Source organism: Falco biarmicus, chromosome 4 (genome assembly GCF_023638135.1).
Source record: "Falco biarmicus isolate bFalBia1 chromosome 4, bFalBia1.pri, whole genome shotgun sequence".
Lineage (NCBI taxonomy): Eukaryota > Metazoa > Chordata > Aves > Falconiformes > Falconidae > Falco > Falco biarmicus.
In genome coordinates, this window is record NC_079291.1 from 74191024 (window position 1) to 74209366 (window position 18343).

General features: G+C 44.0%; 1 protein-coding gene across 8 annotated transcripts in view; it reads right to left on the bottom strand.

Moving 5' to 3' along the window:
- Positions 1 to 17293, bottom strand: part of SLX4 (SLX4 structure-specific endonuclease subunit) — a 32590-nt gene extending 15297 nt beyond the window's left edge. For 4 of the 8 annotated variants that reach the window (XM_056334116.1, XM_056334114.1, XM_056334115.1 and 1 more), the window contains exons 1-9: positions 17138 to 17293; positions 16396 to 16474; positions 9801 to 9903; positions 7310 to 8054; positions 6201 to 6464; positions 5223 to 5397; positions 3331 to 3543; positions 2147 to 2358; positions 728 to 1041 (exon numbers count right to left, since the gene is read on the bottom strand). In XM_056334116.1, coding sequence (XP_056190091.1) covers positions 728 to 1041; positions 2147 to 2358; positions 3331 to 3543; positions 5223 to 5397; positions 6201 to 6464; positions 7310 to 7676 — 1545 coding nt within the window. In that variant the 5' untranslated portion in view covers positions 7677 to 8054; positions 9801 to 9903; positions 16396 to 16474; positions 17138 to 17293. Of the gene's footprint in view, positions 1 to 727; positions 1042 to 2146; positions 2359 to 3330; positions 3544 to 5222; positions 5398 to 6200; positions 6465 to 7309; positions 8055 to 9800; positions 9904 to 10357; positions 10483 to 16395; positions 16475 to 16849; positions 16871 to 17088 lie in introns of those variants that run through there. The other 4 variants (XM_056334112.1, XM_056334111.1, XM_056334113.1 and 1 more) reach the window with 4 other exon arrangements.
- Positions 17294 to 18343: the final 1050 nt, after the last annotated feature.

The window sequence follows — 18343 nt, forward strand, 5'->3', positions numbered from 1 at the left end:
GAGAATGAGGGAAGGAAGAGAAGTGATATCCTTCTTCTCAGAGAGCAAGTATGTGATAAGAAGAGAGACTAAAAGAGCTTTTTCTATTTCTATAGGCACTTTTTATAAAGATACAGCGCACTGGAAGAAGCAAGAGTTCTAGACAAAAACCAGAATGAAACAGTGGAACTGAAAACTGGATCAAAGCTCCTATGGCCAAGAGACAGTGGGATGCACAGGGAAAGCCTGAACTGCAAATGCTTTGCTCTACCACTCTAGGCGCTCCCACCTATATCTCGGTGCAAGACAAATACCAGTTTTCAGTTTAATCTTTCCACCCAGATCCTTTCTGAGTGCAACACATGGGCAAAGCTCATACTAAAATCAATCAGAAAAAAGTGCCAAGAAGGAAAACAAAAGGCTGCTGCAACCACAGACAAACTCATGGCAAAATGAGCAGGATGGGGTCCCTTTACTCAGTACTCTCTGTTCCCATCAGTTTTATTTTCTGAAAGCTCAAGGAACAGCATAGTAACATGAGCCTTGGTCCCCTCTCCAAAAGGGAGAAATGAAAGTTCAAGATCATAAAACCTAACTGTGTCAGGCCAAGGGACAACAAGGCACAAGCAGTGACTATGCAGAGGCAGGGGATCACTTGTTTAAATACCAAATAAGGAAACAGAAGGGTTACAGGGCAAGTGAACTAGGGCACATAAATAATCAGAGCAAGGACAAAGGAGCATCCCACCTGCATAGGCTTCCAAGGTACAATTGGAGGGGTTAACGCAGCAGTGTAGAATGATTCAGGGTCACAGGGTCCAGTCAGAGCACTGATATTCCATAAAAAGCACTCCTTGGTTTTGGACAATGGCAAGAGCCAGGTTGCTTTCCCAGATTCATCCTCCAAAATCCTACTAGCGGGAAGCTGAGGGGTGGGAGGGAATTCCACCTCTTCTGCAAGCAGCATAGCTACTCGCTCTTGGATCCTTTTGCGGGCCTTCTCTGGGTCCTGAAGCAGTAATGGTGGAGGTGCAGTTGAGACTTTTTTACGCTGTTTTTTCTCTTTAAGAAAAGGAAGAGGAAGCCAAATAAACAAACAGCTGGAAACATGTAGGGCAGAGGAGCTCAGTATGCCAGCTCCTTCAGCTGCTGTAGTCAGTGATGACCAAAAGGCAACTCCAAGCTGAACACAACTCTTCAGATTTCCACAGGTAGTCTGAAGCGTCACACCACCCTTATGGGAATAACGAACTCCAGAAAGGACTGACTCCTGTTCACACTGCTCTGCTGCCTGTTGGGAGCTGTCACACCTCTACAAAATCTGATCATTATGGAAGCAACTGATATCCACACAGTCGAGCTCCCAGACCCCTGGAACAGTGCCTGTATGACAGCGCTTCACAAAAAAGGGAGAGAAAACCACCACCCAATCCATGAAGGACTCCTTTTCTTGTGCGCTGGTCACCAATGGTATCAAACCACAGCTCACACAAACACTGAGCAGCTTTCATTTGGAAATTCTGCGTCTTACTACCTTTGCCTTACTAACGCCCAACCCCAAATCCAACTGGGAGTACTTATTGGCAGGAAGAGACCTGAGCAGGGTCATGAAGAGTGAAGTCTCCCATCTATACAGCACTCAACCCTCTGCCCTGGCAGCTGTCTTCCTTTCTAAACCCTTCTGCAAACTGAAATAGCGAAGCACATGCTCAACAGCATGTAGTATACACATATGTCCACTACAGAAAGACAACAGAGGTAAGAGATAAGGCTGAAAGAGCTGCATTAATCCACGCTGCAGCAGGATGAATATGAAAAAATCCACTGCAGGAGAAAGAACAATACTCTTTTCATGTTATTTCTTCTCACTTCCACGGTTTACAAAACCCAACAGCTTATCTTAGGAATATTTTACAAATTCAAAACAATCAATCAGTGGAAAAAAGCATGAGATGCCTAAGGGATTTCACTAAAACCCATGGACTCCCTGCCACCTCTCTTGACTGTGCATGGATACTGCATATTGTTGAAGCTCTGACAGCTTGAACAAAATAGAAAGAGGGCTGTCCCTCCAATACCCAACAGGAAAGTTTTAGTGAAGAGCAGGCTGTGTTACACTGCTCCTCCAGTAACAGAACCTTTGACACTAACTCGCTTTAACACATACCTGATCCTGGCTTCCATTTGATCGGCAAAGCAGCCAGGGGTTTCACATTTGTAACTGATTTTGCCTGTTCCTGCTTTTCTTGCTCCAACAGAGAGCGTGACATTGCCATAGCAACCAGCAAATCTTCATCCTTAGTCTCCATTTTGGCCCTCTTCTGCATTTTTGAGTCCTCTTTGGAGGAGCCTTTTCGCTTTGACCTGCTTGGTTGATTGCTGAAATACAAGAATGCAGCAGGAAGCCGAAGTTAATGTGACTGTATCAGAGACAAGAAACACTAAGCACTCCAGACCAGCTGCTCTACTTGCTCACAGTGATTCCCATATCAAGGATAATGAAAAACTATTCAGTACCTTCTTCCCTAGCAGAGAGCAAAGGATTTCTTATCATCTATGGAATTCAGAGCAATTTAGAGAAATTCTTATTTTGAAAAGGTAAGCACAAGACCACAGCACTGATGTAAGCATCTGCTATCTCTACCTTGAATGCTTTTTTGTACCAAAGGGGAAAAAACAAGTTGACGTGAGGCAAAACCAAGATCACCAGAAAATGCTTTCCCACCCTGCTGCTTCCACAGGTAACAGGCACTGGTCCTTCCACAGCACAAGGGTCTTGGGAGCCCTTCTACAAACTCAGTCAAGCACCACTTGCTGTACTCTGAAGATTCTGCTCAAATCCAAGACAGCAGATGCAGCTCTGTACCAAGCACATTTCAAAACATCACGTCTGTTTCCTCTTTGGCTCAGGGTGTAAAGCACATATATCCAGTACAGCCACAAGCTGAATAGCTGAGGCATTGGCACAACCAATGCTCAGGAGAGACTGCAAGCTCGTGCTATGTGGTTTGCTTAATAAGCTCAAACACACCATTCAGCTTTACAGCATAACTGCCTTATAGAGCACAAAAAATTCTGACAAACCAGTGTAAGATTACTTACTCCCCAATTTGCTCCTGCCTGCTGAGTTTTAAAGTCAGCCACCACTTGACCACTTCTGAAGGAAAACAAGATGATTTCTCCAGCTAAATTCTCCTCATGTGGTAATGGGTCATGAATCTATTTGACCTTCTTTGGACTTGGGGCCCACCCAGCGTGCAAGTCTGCCTTGTTTGTTCATCCCCAGGAGCACAGGTTCAGTATCTCTCAGGCTGAAGAAAATAATCAGCATCTTTAATTTTACCAGCTTACCTGGGACACTGAAGAGGTGCATCACCAAGAGTGGATACCTGCAACTGAACCGCCTGAAGAAGCATCTTAGGAGGAACATCCATCTCGACAGCACAGCGTTTCAAGTGACTGATTCGACTCTGTGGGGTTCGGAACTGCTTCCCACAGATGGGACATTCAGGGACCAGAGGTTTGCTGGAGGATATCTGTGCTTCTTCCATCTCATCCAGACACCTGTGATACAACAGCAAAGCTTATTTACCTCTGAAGACTTTAAAACTGTCCATGCTAAGATTTAAACCACATTAAAGAAAAGGAAGCACAATCATCTCTAATATCTGTAACAGCCAGAAACATCTCCTAAAGAAACAAGAATTATGTGCCCACCACTGTGATGAATATGACATGTAACAGTTACATGGAGATTAGGGCCTCAGAGGCACATTAAAAATATGTTGCTCAAAAGCAAGTGCAGGTAATAACCTTATTTAACTTCATCACATCTTCATCAACTAATTCCTCTTTCTGCATTCATTCTAACATTCCAGCTAACTTTTAAATGACTGTTAAAAAAAGAATCACGCTACCACAGAAATGTTAAGTCTTCCTCACCCAAAAGATGACTACTTCTTGTCATTCTTACCACTTTCATGGGCATAACCACATGCAGTGTCAAGAACGCAAGTGTTTTCAAGTCAGCTATCTCACTTGACAAGGACAGTTGTTCATGTCACAGAAAATGGAGCAGCTGAAATTAACACCATGCTCAAGAGTGCAGGATGATGAACTAATAATCTGTGGTAGGTCAAAATGATGTAAAATTTTTTAATCATTCTTTTGTCCTCTCCAAAGAGATTCAGGCTGTAAAAACCTGGATCTGCAGCACCTATTAGAAAAATCACTCCCTGATTAGGTAATGGCACACAGTACCTACACACACAGAGCTGCCTTAAGAGATCATTCATCTGATGTACTAGGACTGTTGATTACTAGTTTGCCAGTGCATCTATTCGTCCATAGCTTTACCTCTTGTGATGAAGACTGCTATCAAAAAATCATTGCTAATATAACCTAGTAATCTCATCATCTGATTACATGCTTAATAGTTCACAAAGCAGACAATTTCCAAAAAGCATTTCTGACACGCTGTCACTGTTTTACAACCTCTTTCCTCTCAAACAGCAGTAAATATCTGAAGACAGAAACAGCAGTAACACCTCTAGAGCTGCAGGCGCAGACAACCCTAATGAATGCGAGCCACTCAATAACATGATGTAGGACTGGACAAATTAAATCACTTTTGCTTTCTGAAAGTGCTCAAATTATGAAATTACAATCATTCAAATGCACTGTTTCTGATATTTTCTCAACAGAGAAGCACAGACTTCTGATTTACAAAGAGCTGTCTACAAAATATATTAACAGTACTTGATACTTACGACTAAGGAAACTGCTCAATTAAGAGCATTCATTTCAGTTTAGTCATCCTTCTGATAGTATCAACTTTCTCTCAGCAAACAGCTTGGATATGCAGTGGTATACTAGATGTCCTTAGACAAACAATTTTTAGCAAAATAGAGCAAACATTACTTTGTTGGCTGAGATCAGTAGATCTCAAAACCTGCAGTAGCGAGTCCTCGTTAATTTTGACACCCCTTTGCAATCACAGCTCCTCTGCCACAGTACTGACAAAACCAGCATTTGCCTTACCACACACAGGCAGAAGCCCTGCAGGGCTAGACAATCAGCCTCCGCTTCGGGATCAAAGTGACTTGTTAATTCAAGCCGTAAAGGTCTGTATTACTATGCAGACTCCCCTGCTAACCATGTTCTTCAATGGCTAAGGGGAGTGAGCAGTCTATGAGGTCAAGGGGAATAGGATGCAGAAAGGACACATCATGCCAGCCTTTTACCTGTTAACATGCTGCTCTCGTCGTGTTGTGTTCATGGCTGAGATATCCTTCTGGCAGATCTGACAAAAAAACAAGCCTGCATCCTCCAGGCTTGCCAGGGCTTCCTCTTTGGTTTCCTGCTGAAGAGCCAAAGCCAGAGCACCATCATGTCCCATGGATGGAAGATGGTGGGTATCTGGCAAAGAAGAAAGAGATGATCTGAGACAGAAAGCTAAGAATCCTGTATGAAAGGCATGGAACCAACATACTTGTCATTATTAGCTTATTAAACTAGACACGTAAAAATTAATTGCCATCTTTCCCTTGCATCTTCACATCTGATCTCTCACAAGGAAATGTACAAACTGCACTCTTCAAATGTGACAGGATGGCACTAGCAGAGGAGCAGGAGGTGGCAACTTGTTCACAGTACAGCACAAGTCAGAGCCAAATAAAGGGTAAGTTTTGGAAAAGTTTCTGGAGAGAACATGGAATCTTATAAATTACATATTACACAGCAGTTTTATGTCCATACAGGACCAACAAGGCCTTGACTTCTAAAGAAGAAAACCAGAGTAAAATTGCTGTGGATTCAATTCGTCTGCATGGAACAAATTACCTTATAGAGTGCCTGGAGATATACCAAAGATGGGGGCTACCTAAGAGTCATATTTACCTAATAGTACCTAACACTGTCCTGACGTTCACTGGTCCTGTTGGAATTTCAACCTGTTTCCAAGAAGGTAATTATCCCTCTAGAATCTAACATGAGGTTAATTCAGCCTTAGAGAGGAGCTGGAAGCAAAGTACAAATAGTTCTTGAACAATGGAGAGAGCAAGTTTTCTCAGTGATCTGGAGTGATTTATTCAGTGCTGCACGCGGAGCCGCTAGGCTAGCTGGGAACAAAGCCCAGGAATCCTGACTGCTTCTCATGCAACCATTCACACCAGCCCACAGCACTCTTTCTGCACGTACAAGAGCTTACAGGAGAAACGTACCATTCTCTGGTGGGTTCTGCCCCTGGCTTTCATCAGGGAAATCCCCGCTGGCTACAGACTTTGGCAAACTATCATCTGTGCTGTGTTTTAGCTGCTCAGGTGCCACCCTCTTGAACTGCTGCATTCTCTCCACTACCAGATCTGCTACCCGCATCTTCGACACTGCAAGCGGCGGTACCTTTGAGGTGGGTGAAGAGCAGGTCTCTGGCTGTGTAGCAGGATGGAAGGATAATGTGGTCTGGGAACAGCCACTCTGGGTATTTACTAGACGGGAAGAAAACACCAGAGCTTTACCAGTCAGTTTTAAACACCCAGCTGAGCTGCCCACAGAGCTGCTGAGAAGGTTCCCCAACAGCAGCCTAAGTCAGGCTCAGTTTTGCAACAGCCATTCTTAGAGGAAGAAGTGAACAATTTGTCTAACTATTGCATGACTTTATACTTTATAACCACAGTAACAGTATCAGGTTTCTGTGCTACAGTGGAGTTTAAGTATCTCTCTTTCCCTTTTAGAGGAAGGAATATTAAGGAAGGCCTTGCCTGAAGGTCTCTAGTGAGAACAAGAAGCAAGGCAGCCCTACAGCACCATTCTCCCCAGCGTTCCCACAGCAGAACATCCTGTGGCTCCTGCTGGTTTTTGATCTCCACACCCTACTTGTGGCTCAAATTTTCAGGCTCTGAGCTGAAGGAACCCAGAGTTCCCAAAGGTACAGTGGTAACAAGCAGGAGGCAGAGGCAATGCTAGGCTAACACCTCAGCAAACCACTGTTCTGCTTGAGGTATCCTGTGGCTACGGGCAGCATCCAAGACGGGACCATGGATCTCACCAGCCCAGTATCTTCACTCTGAGTGCAGTCAGCAACACATACTTAAGAAAGGGTGATCAGGACAGGACAGGTGCAAAATAACCCTTTTCCTGGCTGACCTTATTTATCAGTTTAAACACCTAGATAAGCCTAAGTAGCTAAGTATGGATGGAAACACAAGATGCAAGCCAGCTTCAGTCAGTTCTTCTGTATGTCCCCTCCAGATGGACTTTTGAAGACCTCCACTGAACTAGAGTCCTTTCAGTCCCAGTCTGTTTTCTGTCTGAATGATTTTGGTTCACTCACCTGTCAGAGCCCTTTGGCTACACTCGCTGGCCACTGTACTCAGCTGGCTGGCAGGGAAGGGGCTTCTCTCTCCATCCCCTTGTGCAGTCTCACCACTACTACAGGCCACAGTGTCATCATCTTCTTTATGCACCATTTGTTCTTTTGGACCCAAATGTTGAGATAAGTTTCCTTCTTTCACTGCTGGTAAGCGATGATGGTTTTGGCTCTTAGCAGCAGCTCTGTCTCTTCTTAATTTGCTTCTTGCTGCAGTGCTCTTTGGCCTGTTCTGAGCCCTCTTTGCTGCCTCAGCATCCCCAGCTTTTTTCTTTGCTCTATTCAAAAGATTTGCCCACAACTCTTTAAAATCATTGTCCTGTTCATCCATTGGCCTGCAGGTTCCAGTAACACTGGCCTAACGACACTGTGAGGACTGGAAGGCAGGGGGAGATACTAGAATCAGTTCAGGTTTGCATCACCCGTGACCTGGTATTTTCACCAGTTCACTTCTACCACCTCAGAGATGTTAATTTTCCAGACTTCAATGAGGTCAACAGAGCGGGCACTTCTGTGCTGTTCTGACTGTTCATTCTTCCACAGTTAATTCACAGCCATTTAGTAGAGCATGTTCTCTCTCCAAGGACCCCACCTGCTTTCACAAGCTGGTTCTTCAGAGGTCTCTAGACCATGAGTTCAGCACCTCAATTTGTGCAGAGCACGCACAAGATCTTCATGATAGAGCTTCAGAAAGACACTTACTAAAGCCCTTAAAGAAAGAAATAAAAGAAGGTAGTTATGTAGGATGGTATATGCAGACAGGGCTGGTGTAGAACTCTGAAGGAGGAGAGAATTTGCATAAACCAGTAAGATTAGAAAAAGCATGTATTGACCCAAAACACTGTCTCTATAATTGTACTACAGACATGCACAAGCCCCATTAGGAAAGAAGAGGAAAGCTTTCCAAACAGGTATCTGATACTGAGTAGGCTTTTGTCCTGGAGCTTTTTGAGGATTTGAGACTGTCCTTTTTGTATATGTATTCACATGTACATTTATATAACACAAGACCAGTGAATGCAGCAGGGCAGGGGAAAAAAAAAAAAAAAAAGTCCTTCAGATCAAGACAGCTACTCTAGACTGTAAACTTCAGCTTTGAGACACTGCAGCTTTAAAGAGGAGAGCCTGATCTCATTTTGAGAAGTAAATAAAGGCAGTTTCTGGCATTTCGGAAGAGTTTCTGGGACAAGTCTGAGAACAACTCTATCAAACATGTTCATCCTTTCTCTCCTCTCACATCCATGGCTGCTCACCATTAGGATTACCTCTCCTGCTAACTAATGCTAAACTCTGAGTACCCAATAAACTGTGACACCGACCATGTTCCACAAATTGCTGTCAAATACACAAGGTAAACAGACTCAACAAACGGTATTTTTAAATGAGTTTCTTAATCTTTTCAGCTACAGTAAGAACAGCAGTACTAGCTAGGGATTACTTGGAACAGCACTGGGTACAATGTCCAGATGGAAACGCCATCAAGCCCCAGGCAACATTAAAACTAGATCTCTATTCTTAGACATTTTGATTGTCTTCTTCCTAGTCCTAAGTTCACTATGGTCCTGACTATTTTACCAGAGGTTTTATATTGCTCTCAAAACCTATTTCTTTCAAGCTTAAACTGGAGTGTTTCACTTGGAATGGCAACAGCTGTGGTTCAGTTTCTCCAGTAAAGCTCTGGGCACAGAAAGACTCAAAAAGCAGGAAAAACACATGCAAGATTGTTTTCTCAAATGGCTTGGCTGCAGACATGCAAGGCTAAGGAATGCTGGTTACACACTTTCATGGGTCAGCCTTTCCTATAAGCAATTACAGATGTTAATGGATTTATTTATTTTAAACTCAGGCTCCCAAACCAGCAGAGGATTTTGCTGTGAATCTTGGAGTCATTTCCTGTCAGAGAGAAACTGAAGTTTTATGTAGCCAGTTCATAAATTTGATTTTCCTGGACAGAATCTTGGTATAGTTATCGCTGTAAATTGACCGTTTTATTCTATGTAGGAGACAGCATGTGGAGAAAAACAGAATCTCACATCCTCCATGGCTTTAAGTACCTCTCAAAGACACATTTATAATGTCATACTATTTATGGTTAGTTCCTGATATTAAACTTTGAAACAGATCAGCACTTTTGCATTTGCAACCAATGTTCAGTGCCCCAGGTAGAGCAAGTCAGACATACAAACAATGCAAAACCACCTAAGAATTTATCTGTCTTTCTCCTTGCCCTTTCCAGACTTGCAGTTACAGGCTCCTGCTCTGTTCATCACCTCAGTATCTCTGATGCTGCTGCTATCAGTGTACCTAACAGCCAGCTTTCAGACCAGTTTATGGAGCTCGAAAAGTATTGGCTTTGAAAATAATTTCTTTCAGTATAGTATTCAATTCATTTTGGAAGATTTTAGGACTCAACAAATCACAAGGCTGGTCAAATAAAATAAACAGCAGCACTTACCTATCCACTTAGATGTCAAATCTATAGCCCAGCTGTTCGCTTCAACTAAATGTGGATCAGCAAAGTGCTACAAAGCAGGATCAGTAACAATGAAAGGTGGAACCTAGAAATGGGAAGGAAAGGGTTAGATTTAGTGTATTTTGTACTGACTGCTCTTTTTGCTCAAGTTCCAAGTTGCAGGGGGAAGGAGACAGCACACGCTCCAAAGGTGCTAAGTTCTGCCACTTCCATTAACCTGTGTACCTGAAGTGAGGGTAGATGAGTTAGATGCATTACTCAGGATCTGCTCAGCTCAGCAGTGAGCAGCACCATTGCAGAAAAAGCCCAGAACCCTTCAGAAGGCAGAATAGGTCAGACAGACTGGATAAAGCCCTGAGGAACCTGGTCTGACCCCACAGCTGACCCTGCTTTGAGCAGGACATCAGACTAGAGACCTCCTGAGGTCACTTCCAGCCTGAGTTATCTTATCCTACAAATAGCCTGTCCTTGCCTTTTCCAGTTGGGACTAATTTTGTTTCCTGGTAAGTTTCTTTAAACCAGTCATGTAACACCCTCACCTTTTGATCCAGCTGTTTTCAGGCTCATAGGCATCTACTGGATTGAGCTCCCTGGTTTAACTGAAAAAAAATTCAGGTATCCCTTCTCATCAGTTCTGTTTGCATCCTTTGTACTTCACTGTCTTCTGTTGAGACAAGGAAGGCAGAAGCTCTGAATACACTCTTTAGACCACTCAGTATTTTCTAAAATATATCTATCACATCCTCCAGTCTCTGTGCTCTAAAGTAAGAGCCCTAGTCTTTTCTCTTTTCCTAGGAGAATCTTTCCTGACCCCTAACCATCCCCATCAGTACTCTCTGAAGCTGCTTCACTCTCCATTGCTTTTTCTGAGATACGCTGACCAGTACTGCAGACAGCAGACTGTTGATACAGCTGGTGAAGAAGCTTTATATTGTTCACATTCCTTCCCCATCCAGGCCTCAGAGATCCTAACATCTTCTTCGGTTTGAAAGGATCTGCTTGTTGAGCAAAGGTTTTACCTGAACAGAGATGCCCAGAGCTCTTTCAGTATCTGGTATCATTAAGGTGTTCCATATGATTTATCTCTTTTTCCACCTCTGTGCTCTACTTTACACACCTCCACACTGAATTTCATGATCTAGTTAGTGTGTCACCTGCAGCTCGGAGCCTGCTGAAAACACCTGTGCTCTCGACTCAGCTCAAAAAGCTGTGCCACTGCCCAGTGGGACCACCAGGCACATGCTGAGGTGGATTCAGAATGAACGCTTGGATGCTGTTTGCTACCCTCCAGCCAGTTTGCTCTCTCAGATAGTTTACCATTCATGATAATTCTTTACCTCTTTCCCCTTTTCAAAGGATTTCTGAGCAAGCTACACTAATCCATTCTTTATTTCCTGATTTGTTGATGAATTCAAACCAGTCCTTTAGACTACTGAGAGACAGTCTACTAGAGAAACTAGGCTACCACATTGATGAAATGCTATCAGGTTAAAAATATATAATGACAGACAGCTACAAATAACTTGATGATCACTTTGGCCAGTTTAATAAAAGACTTCCTGCCTTGTAATTCCTTAGTTCAGTCACAGAATCCTTGTTTTACCTGTTGTTTGGGTTTTTAGAAGATCTGCTACCCTGCCACCTTTCAGAGCAGTCTCTCTTTTAACAACTTAGAGCATATTTCTACCAGCAGTCCCACCACTTGACACTATCTCTTCTAAGCAATCAAATATACATCTGGGCTTGCTCACTTGCCACTTTAAACTATTTGTTCCAGGAACAATTCTCCTGCCATTTCAGTGCCCAAGAATACATCATCATTATGGCTAGAAAGTGTAGAACAGTGTTAGGTAGGCCTCCACAACTTACACCCAGTAGATACCTTCTCCCCTCTCTCCCCTGCAGTATATCCTCCTCAATTACTCATCTCTAAGGAAAGCCTGACCCTATACCTTCAAAAATGGGAAATGCCATGCTACCTTGGGAGCAATTTCCTGGGTTTCACAAGAAATACTTGGGGAAGTGGGATTATTTAATGCTAGAAAGCAAAGCAAAAAGTAACCTGTTTTTTGATACATACCATTTCCTTGTGGTGAAAGTACAAATTACCCCGTTCTGCAGACAGATCCTCTCCCCCTGTCTCCACCAGTGAAGCAGCTGAACAGGCAGCTGCATTCCTAATGGGGCATAGGAAGACATGGTGCTGAGTCTGCAGCACCCGTCTCCCCTCGGCAGGAAACATGGAGTGAGGCTCTGTTTGCGTGCCCGGCAGAGTGGGCTGCTGCAGGAAGGGTGGCACCTTTCTCAGCAGAAGCACCTTCTCCCACTTCCTCCACCAGCAAGATCAACATAGGAGTGGTCCTGACAGTCCTGTAAGGCTGGCCAGAACTTAACGGAATGTCAAAGAATGGGATCAAAGTGACTGATAACTTAGTCTTCAGAAATTAGTTAATTGCCACAGCCCGTATGAAGTGATGCCACTAATTACAGAGCGTTGACAGCGGACAGGATGATGGGATGCATGCTGTTGTGTTGGCATTAAAAGTTTTATTGCTCCCTCCCCTTCTCTTTTTGTGAAAGCTGTGGCCTAAAGATCTGAAGGTAGCAAAACTTTCAATCAAGCCAGTCCAAATACTGCAAAGGGAAAGAATTTCTGTAGTGTTTGTTCTGGAAACCACACTAGAAGGCAGTCCCTAGGGATTCTTCCAGACCGAATCCTGTAACAAAAAAATCTTCCTACAGGTTCCTGATGGAGAACCTACATGTCAACAGTGTAACTTCTGAAAAAGCGTATTATCTTCCATACTTTTAGAGAGTCTCTTCACTACAGCCTGTTCTCTCCAGGTTCCTGCACTAACCAATACCTTTATCACCAACACTATTTTACAAAGACACAACACTAGATCTGTACAGTGCAGGGTCTCTGTGTTTGTAGAACCACAAATAAATTAACACTGAGGACAGCAGCACTTGTTCTATGAGGAAAGAACAAAGGTAAGTGCAGAACAGAATCCAGTCAGGTATTCACCCTCTTGTTCAGGTCTCTGCCAGCTTTCCTGTGCTAGAAAAGGATACCAAAATCAGGCGTGGAAAATAGGAGATGACAAATTAAGTCTATATAAGCAAGGAAATGATAGCTAGGAAAATCATAATCAGATTCCAATGAGCAATCTTAGCAGTGACGATTATCAATGCCTACCTGACACTACCCCCTTCTGTTTCCTAACATCCTGGCAGAGTACCATGCTCTCATTTCTTTTCAAGGCTGCACCACCCCTGGTAGTACCTTGTACACATGGCAAAGGATTTCATAGACAGTAAAAAAATCTGTTACATTCCAGACATGAATTCTAAATTACTACTTACATGACAAAATGTCCCTCTACCTTTCAAATACTGTAGAAACTAACCTTACCTTATAAAGCACTTCACTGAGATAGAAAATTTTTACTTCATACCTCCTCTGGAAAGATAAAGGGGAAGTGAATATAAAAATAAAAACTAACGGTTGCTCAGGTGCAAATGCTCATGGCTTGTATGCAAACGCAGTAGCATACAAATCAGAAATATATGCAGCTGGTGTTTCAAAAATGCTTATGTGATTTGACTGAAAACAACAAAAAAATATTAAACAGAAAAACACAACGGTGAATTAAGGAGTGAATAAAAACATTTCAGTAGAGGCCCCCAAAATCAATAAAGAGAACAATACTTATTAAAACCTAACTTGGTTTTCACAGAAAGAAGAATAATCAGAATAGTAATAAAACCAGACATGTAAAATATCAACATGTAAGGGAACTGCATAGCACTGAATATGAACAATGAACTGTATCAGAATGAGGAGGTGGTAAAATTACATAAGATTAGTTACCTGGTCAGAAAAGGTAAGGATTTTCAAGAAGATCCTTTTGGTATATGTCAAAACCAAAAAGAAGAAACTACCAAGGCCACTAGTTCATTACAAAACAAACTGCAGAACTGTTAATACTGAGAATACTAAATATTCTTGTAATATCCATCCCATGATGTTGATGAAAGTAGCCTACTCTAACAGTAATCCAAAGCATACTGAAAAGCAGCTATTGAAGGTATTTCTGTCAACAGAATTGGATCATTTGCAAGTAGAAGTCACTGTGGTTTTTCAAAAAGGACAATCAGGGAAGTAAACACCCATCTTTCAGACCGAGATCAACGCCAGGCTGTTAAAGAAATGGCTTATATGGGAATTGCTGAATAAAGATGGATAATAAAATTAATACCAATCAACACAGTTTTATGAAAACCAAGATCTCCTACATTAAGCTAATACCTTTTTAATGAGACCTCTGTGTGTTAACAGAGGTGTAATTCTTCTGTAAACCATTAAAAAAGTATCGAGGGACCAAATGGTTAATTAAAATTATACAAAATCAATACAACACATTTAAAAATTATTAAAATGTAGCTAGATAGGTTTCAAAATGCAACTGCAAACAGCAGTCATTGAGAGCATATATTTCTAGTACATCCCTCAGAGATTAACTCTCTGCCTATCTCGCTCTTCTATTACTTAGACTTAAGAAATGAGTTAGGAGAGACATAAACCACCACTGATCAAGCTGCCTGATGATGCAGAGAAGGGAACTGTTAGATAGCATTGATGACAGAGAGGCAGAATGATGCAGCCGACTTGGTAAACTAGCACAAATCTCAACACAAAGTCCCTGTTTTGGGCCGAGGCCATACTTACAGCGTAGGTAAATCTATCCTGGGAAGCAACAACTACAAAGGACTAAGCAGTCTGGACAGCTAATCAGAACAATGGTGGGCCCCTATATGAGTCTGTGGCCATATCAATACATATGCTTTAACAGTAAAAAGGTTTTATTTCCTTTATAGTTCGTCCTAGTGAAAACTGTGGTGAAATTGTGACAGTGAACCTACAGCATGATTCATTCCAGAGGACACATGGCCTATAGCTCATACAGCACCAGTGGCACATAGCTTTTCACACTGCCTTTTCAGGACCCAGCACAAAGCCTTACACAGGCAGTCATTCTTACAAACTGACCACAATGTGACCTTACCCCGGGTGTCTGACTCCACCCTGATACAGGTAATTTTGACCATGTCAAACAACTTTTTCATTTTGCACATCAAGAATGGAGCAATCTGCCTTACGGATGTTTGCGGAAAGAAAATCAACTGAATAATTAATGAAGAAGTGAATATAAAGAGAAGTAAGAAGACAATGTGAAACATTCAAGCCATTTCTCTCCAATAAGACAATGGTATTCTAAAGGGCACATTCACTTAAAACAATGTAAATTCTACTGATACTACTTTTTCTCAAAAAGTGTGTCTCCCGATTTGTGATTATGTTGAAGCTTATAATCACAAAAGCCAAATCCAAACTGAAATTTAACGCAGTATCTTGATTTTCCCACATTCTCTGAAATAGAAAGATGCTTACTTTGAAAAGGTGGCCAAATTCATCATGGATTTCTACAGGTGATCTAATAATATATCTTTTACACTAATGTTTCATTGATATATAACAGCTAATAACTTGCTCTCTTCTCAGCTAAAATCACATAGAAGAGCTACAGCAAAATACACATTACTTTGTGGGTATGTCGCTTTATGATGTTTTCATGCTATCGTATCTTTTCTCCATATTCCAGCTTCTATCACGAACAGGCTTGGTTTACTGTTCTGAAAATACATTTTTTACATTTTTTCCTATTAAACTATTAACTTAGCTCCTTCACCTTCTCAATATCTAAATATAGTTACCTACAGACTTGGTGTGAGTGCTCTGGGAAACGCTGGTATCATACCAATGATCTCAAAGATGCACAAATGTGCCTCTTCCATGGACTGCTACAATAACAGCAAGAGGTCAGCTCTCAGACAGTGATATCAATTCCTCTGTGTTCAGCTTTCAGGAAAATTCTTTCTAGAAACCCTGGACAAGGATGTCGTGTACAACTGAGGACCGCAAAGCATAGTTTGTTTCACTAGCATACAGCATGCCAAACATCCTGTTTAAATTGCTATTTTCTACCATTTGACAGTTTCTTTGGAAAAAATGTGTCATGAAAATTGACCCAGTGGGAAAAGAAAATGCTCAAAAGAACTTGAGGTCTATTTTCTTCCAAATGTAAAGCTTACGATAAAAATTCTTTCTGCTTGTTTCCAGTCTGCCTCTGACACACCCGTATCGCATCAAGAAATACAGTGACTTCTGGCTATTCAGAAAAATGTTTTAATCCAAACAGCAAAATCGAAGGGGAGAAAAGGGACCTGGAGGGAGACGAAGAACAGCATTTTAAGTAGGTATGAATGCCAACCACACAAGGGTCATTTTTTGCAGTCAAATCAGGGACTGTACTCCCTGATTTTTGAGAGTTTATACAGAAGCCAGCAGACAGAGCATCAGTCAATGTTACTGCCCTTGGGCTTTACTAGACTCAAAACTATTTTAGTACAAATAATGGATATTTTTGCACAGTAAATGCACAATTCTGGCATTATTTAAAAACAGGATGGTTAAAAGAAGCATCTGTGTATATGTGGCACGAGCATCACTTACACAAAGAGTTGGTAAAACAGCCGACACCGACTGTTCCCCACCAAGGCAGGCCCATACGCTGGTCCTCGTGCCGCTGAGCCTGGAACAGAAAGATAAAATGTCATGTTGCTTCACGGAACAGCTGCCAGACTCCTCAGAATTGCTCTCCCTGATAACGTTGCTCGAGAGAAGTTTGCTTTGAGACTGGATGCATTAAACAGAGTTTTTAATGAATCCTCCCAGCAGCCTGTGCATGCTTAAACTCTTGACACCCTCGCAAGCAGGCCTGCCGTTGAACACCTCGCCTTTAGCACCCAGTTTTTGCTTGTGATACTGCGTTAACGTCAAGGACGGCACTTCACCCTATGGGGCAGCTGCCACACAGCGACGAGCCGCCCACCCGACCCAGCCAGAGGCCCCCCAAGGCGCCAGCGCTCCCGGGCCCGGCGGGGCCCCGAGGGAACGCGGTGCTCACCCCAGCGCCCCTCGCCGCGGCGACCAGGCCCCTCCCCCTCCCCTCGAGGGGATGACGTCCCACCGCTGACGTCACGTCCCACCGCGCATGACGCCACACCCTGAGGTAACGCCAGCCCCAGGGCTCGACGCCACCGCCTCCCGGCCAGCAGGTGGCGCCGCGCCGCGCTCACTGCGCCGGCGTCATGACGTCACGCCGCCCGCCAGCCCGCCCGCCACCGCCCCGGTAGCGCTGCCCACCCGGCCGTCGCTGTGAGGGCGCTGCCCGCCGGCTCGGCCCGCCGCTGACCTCGCTCTCCGCCGCGACACGGGCGGCCGCCGCTCCCCGCCGGGCAGCCCCGATGCCCAACCGAAGCGCATGCGCGGGGCGCCAACCGTCTCGCTGGCCCCGCGGCCTGCCCGCCGCGCATGCGCCACGCTCCTGGCAGCCTCCTGCCGGCGGGGTCTGCGCGTGCGCACCCGGCCCCGGCCGCGCCCTCCCCGCGCAGGCGCACTGGCTTCCCGCCACTGGTTGCTGTGGTGATGCCCCCCCCCCCAGTTGTTCCATCAGCGGGGCCCGGCCTGTTCGCGGAGCTGACTCAGGGGCTCCCCGCTCCGGGACAGCGGCCGGGAGCCTCCCCCCGGGCAGGCGGCGCCGCTGGGCGGCGCCTGCTGATGCGAGGCCGGACTGAGGCGAGCGGTCCGGCGGCCGCCGGGGGCGGCCGTGCTCCAGGGTAAGCGGCGGCGGCGGGCCCGGCCGCCTCCCGCCGCCATGCAGCACCTCAGGGCCTCGGCCGGTCCCGACCCGCCCCCCGCCCCGGCGGGCCTTAAGTGCTGGTGGGTTTGGTTAGAGCCTCGGCTCGGGTTGTAACTGAGGTGAACGAGTCTGGAAAAAACACCACCGAAAGAGGAAAGCATACAGCGTAGCGTTGTTGATGAATATTTTTAAAGGACTTGGATCTATCAAAATGTTCGTATGTAGAAAAAAAATAAATTGGAAAGAGGGAGAGAACTTCATACCACCTGTTAATAATCATGGAGCTATCACTTAAAGTCACTCATCTTCACATCTAAAACCTAAGGTATGAGTTTGCATGCTGCAAAGCTGCAACTAAAGCCCATTATAATTGTAATGCTTTAGGTTTATAACAAATGCTGTGCTGCTCATATGGAAATTAATGGACATATTGAAACACCTAGGCGAGCAGTTATGTAGCTCAAGCTTTTACCAACCTTTATCTGTCAAAAGAAAGAACATTGCCTATTTATTCTGTACTTAATACCAGGGGTTGAACAGGAAAATGGATGCCATTTTTCAACTACAGAACTCAAGAGACCTTATACTGAATATTAATTCAGAGTCAGGATCAAGAATCTTTTTCTCCAAACACACACTTAATTGCGGCCAAGGGCCTGTAGGTATAAAATCACCAGAGATGCGGTGAGCGTGGGGGGGTCATACATGGGACTTGCATTTTGAATGCATGTTCTGTGTTGAAATCAGGATTTTTTTCTC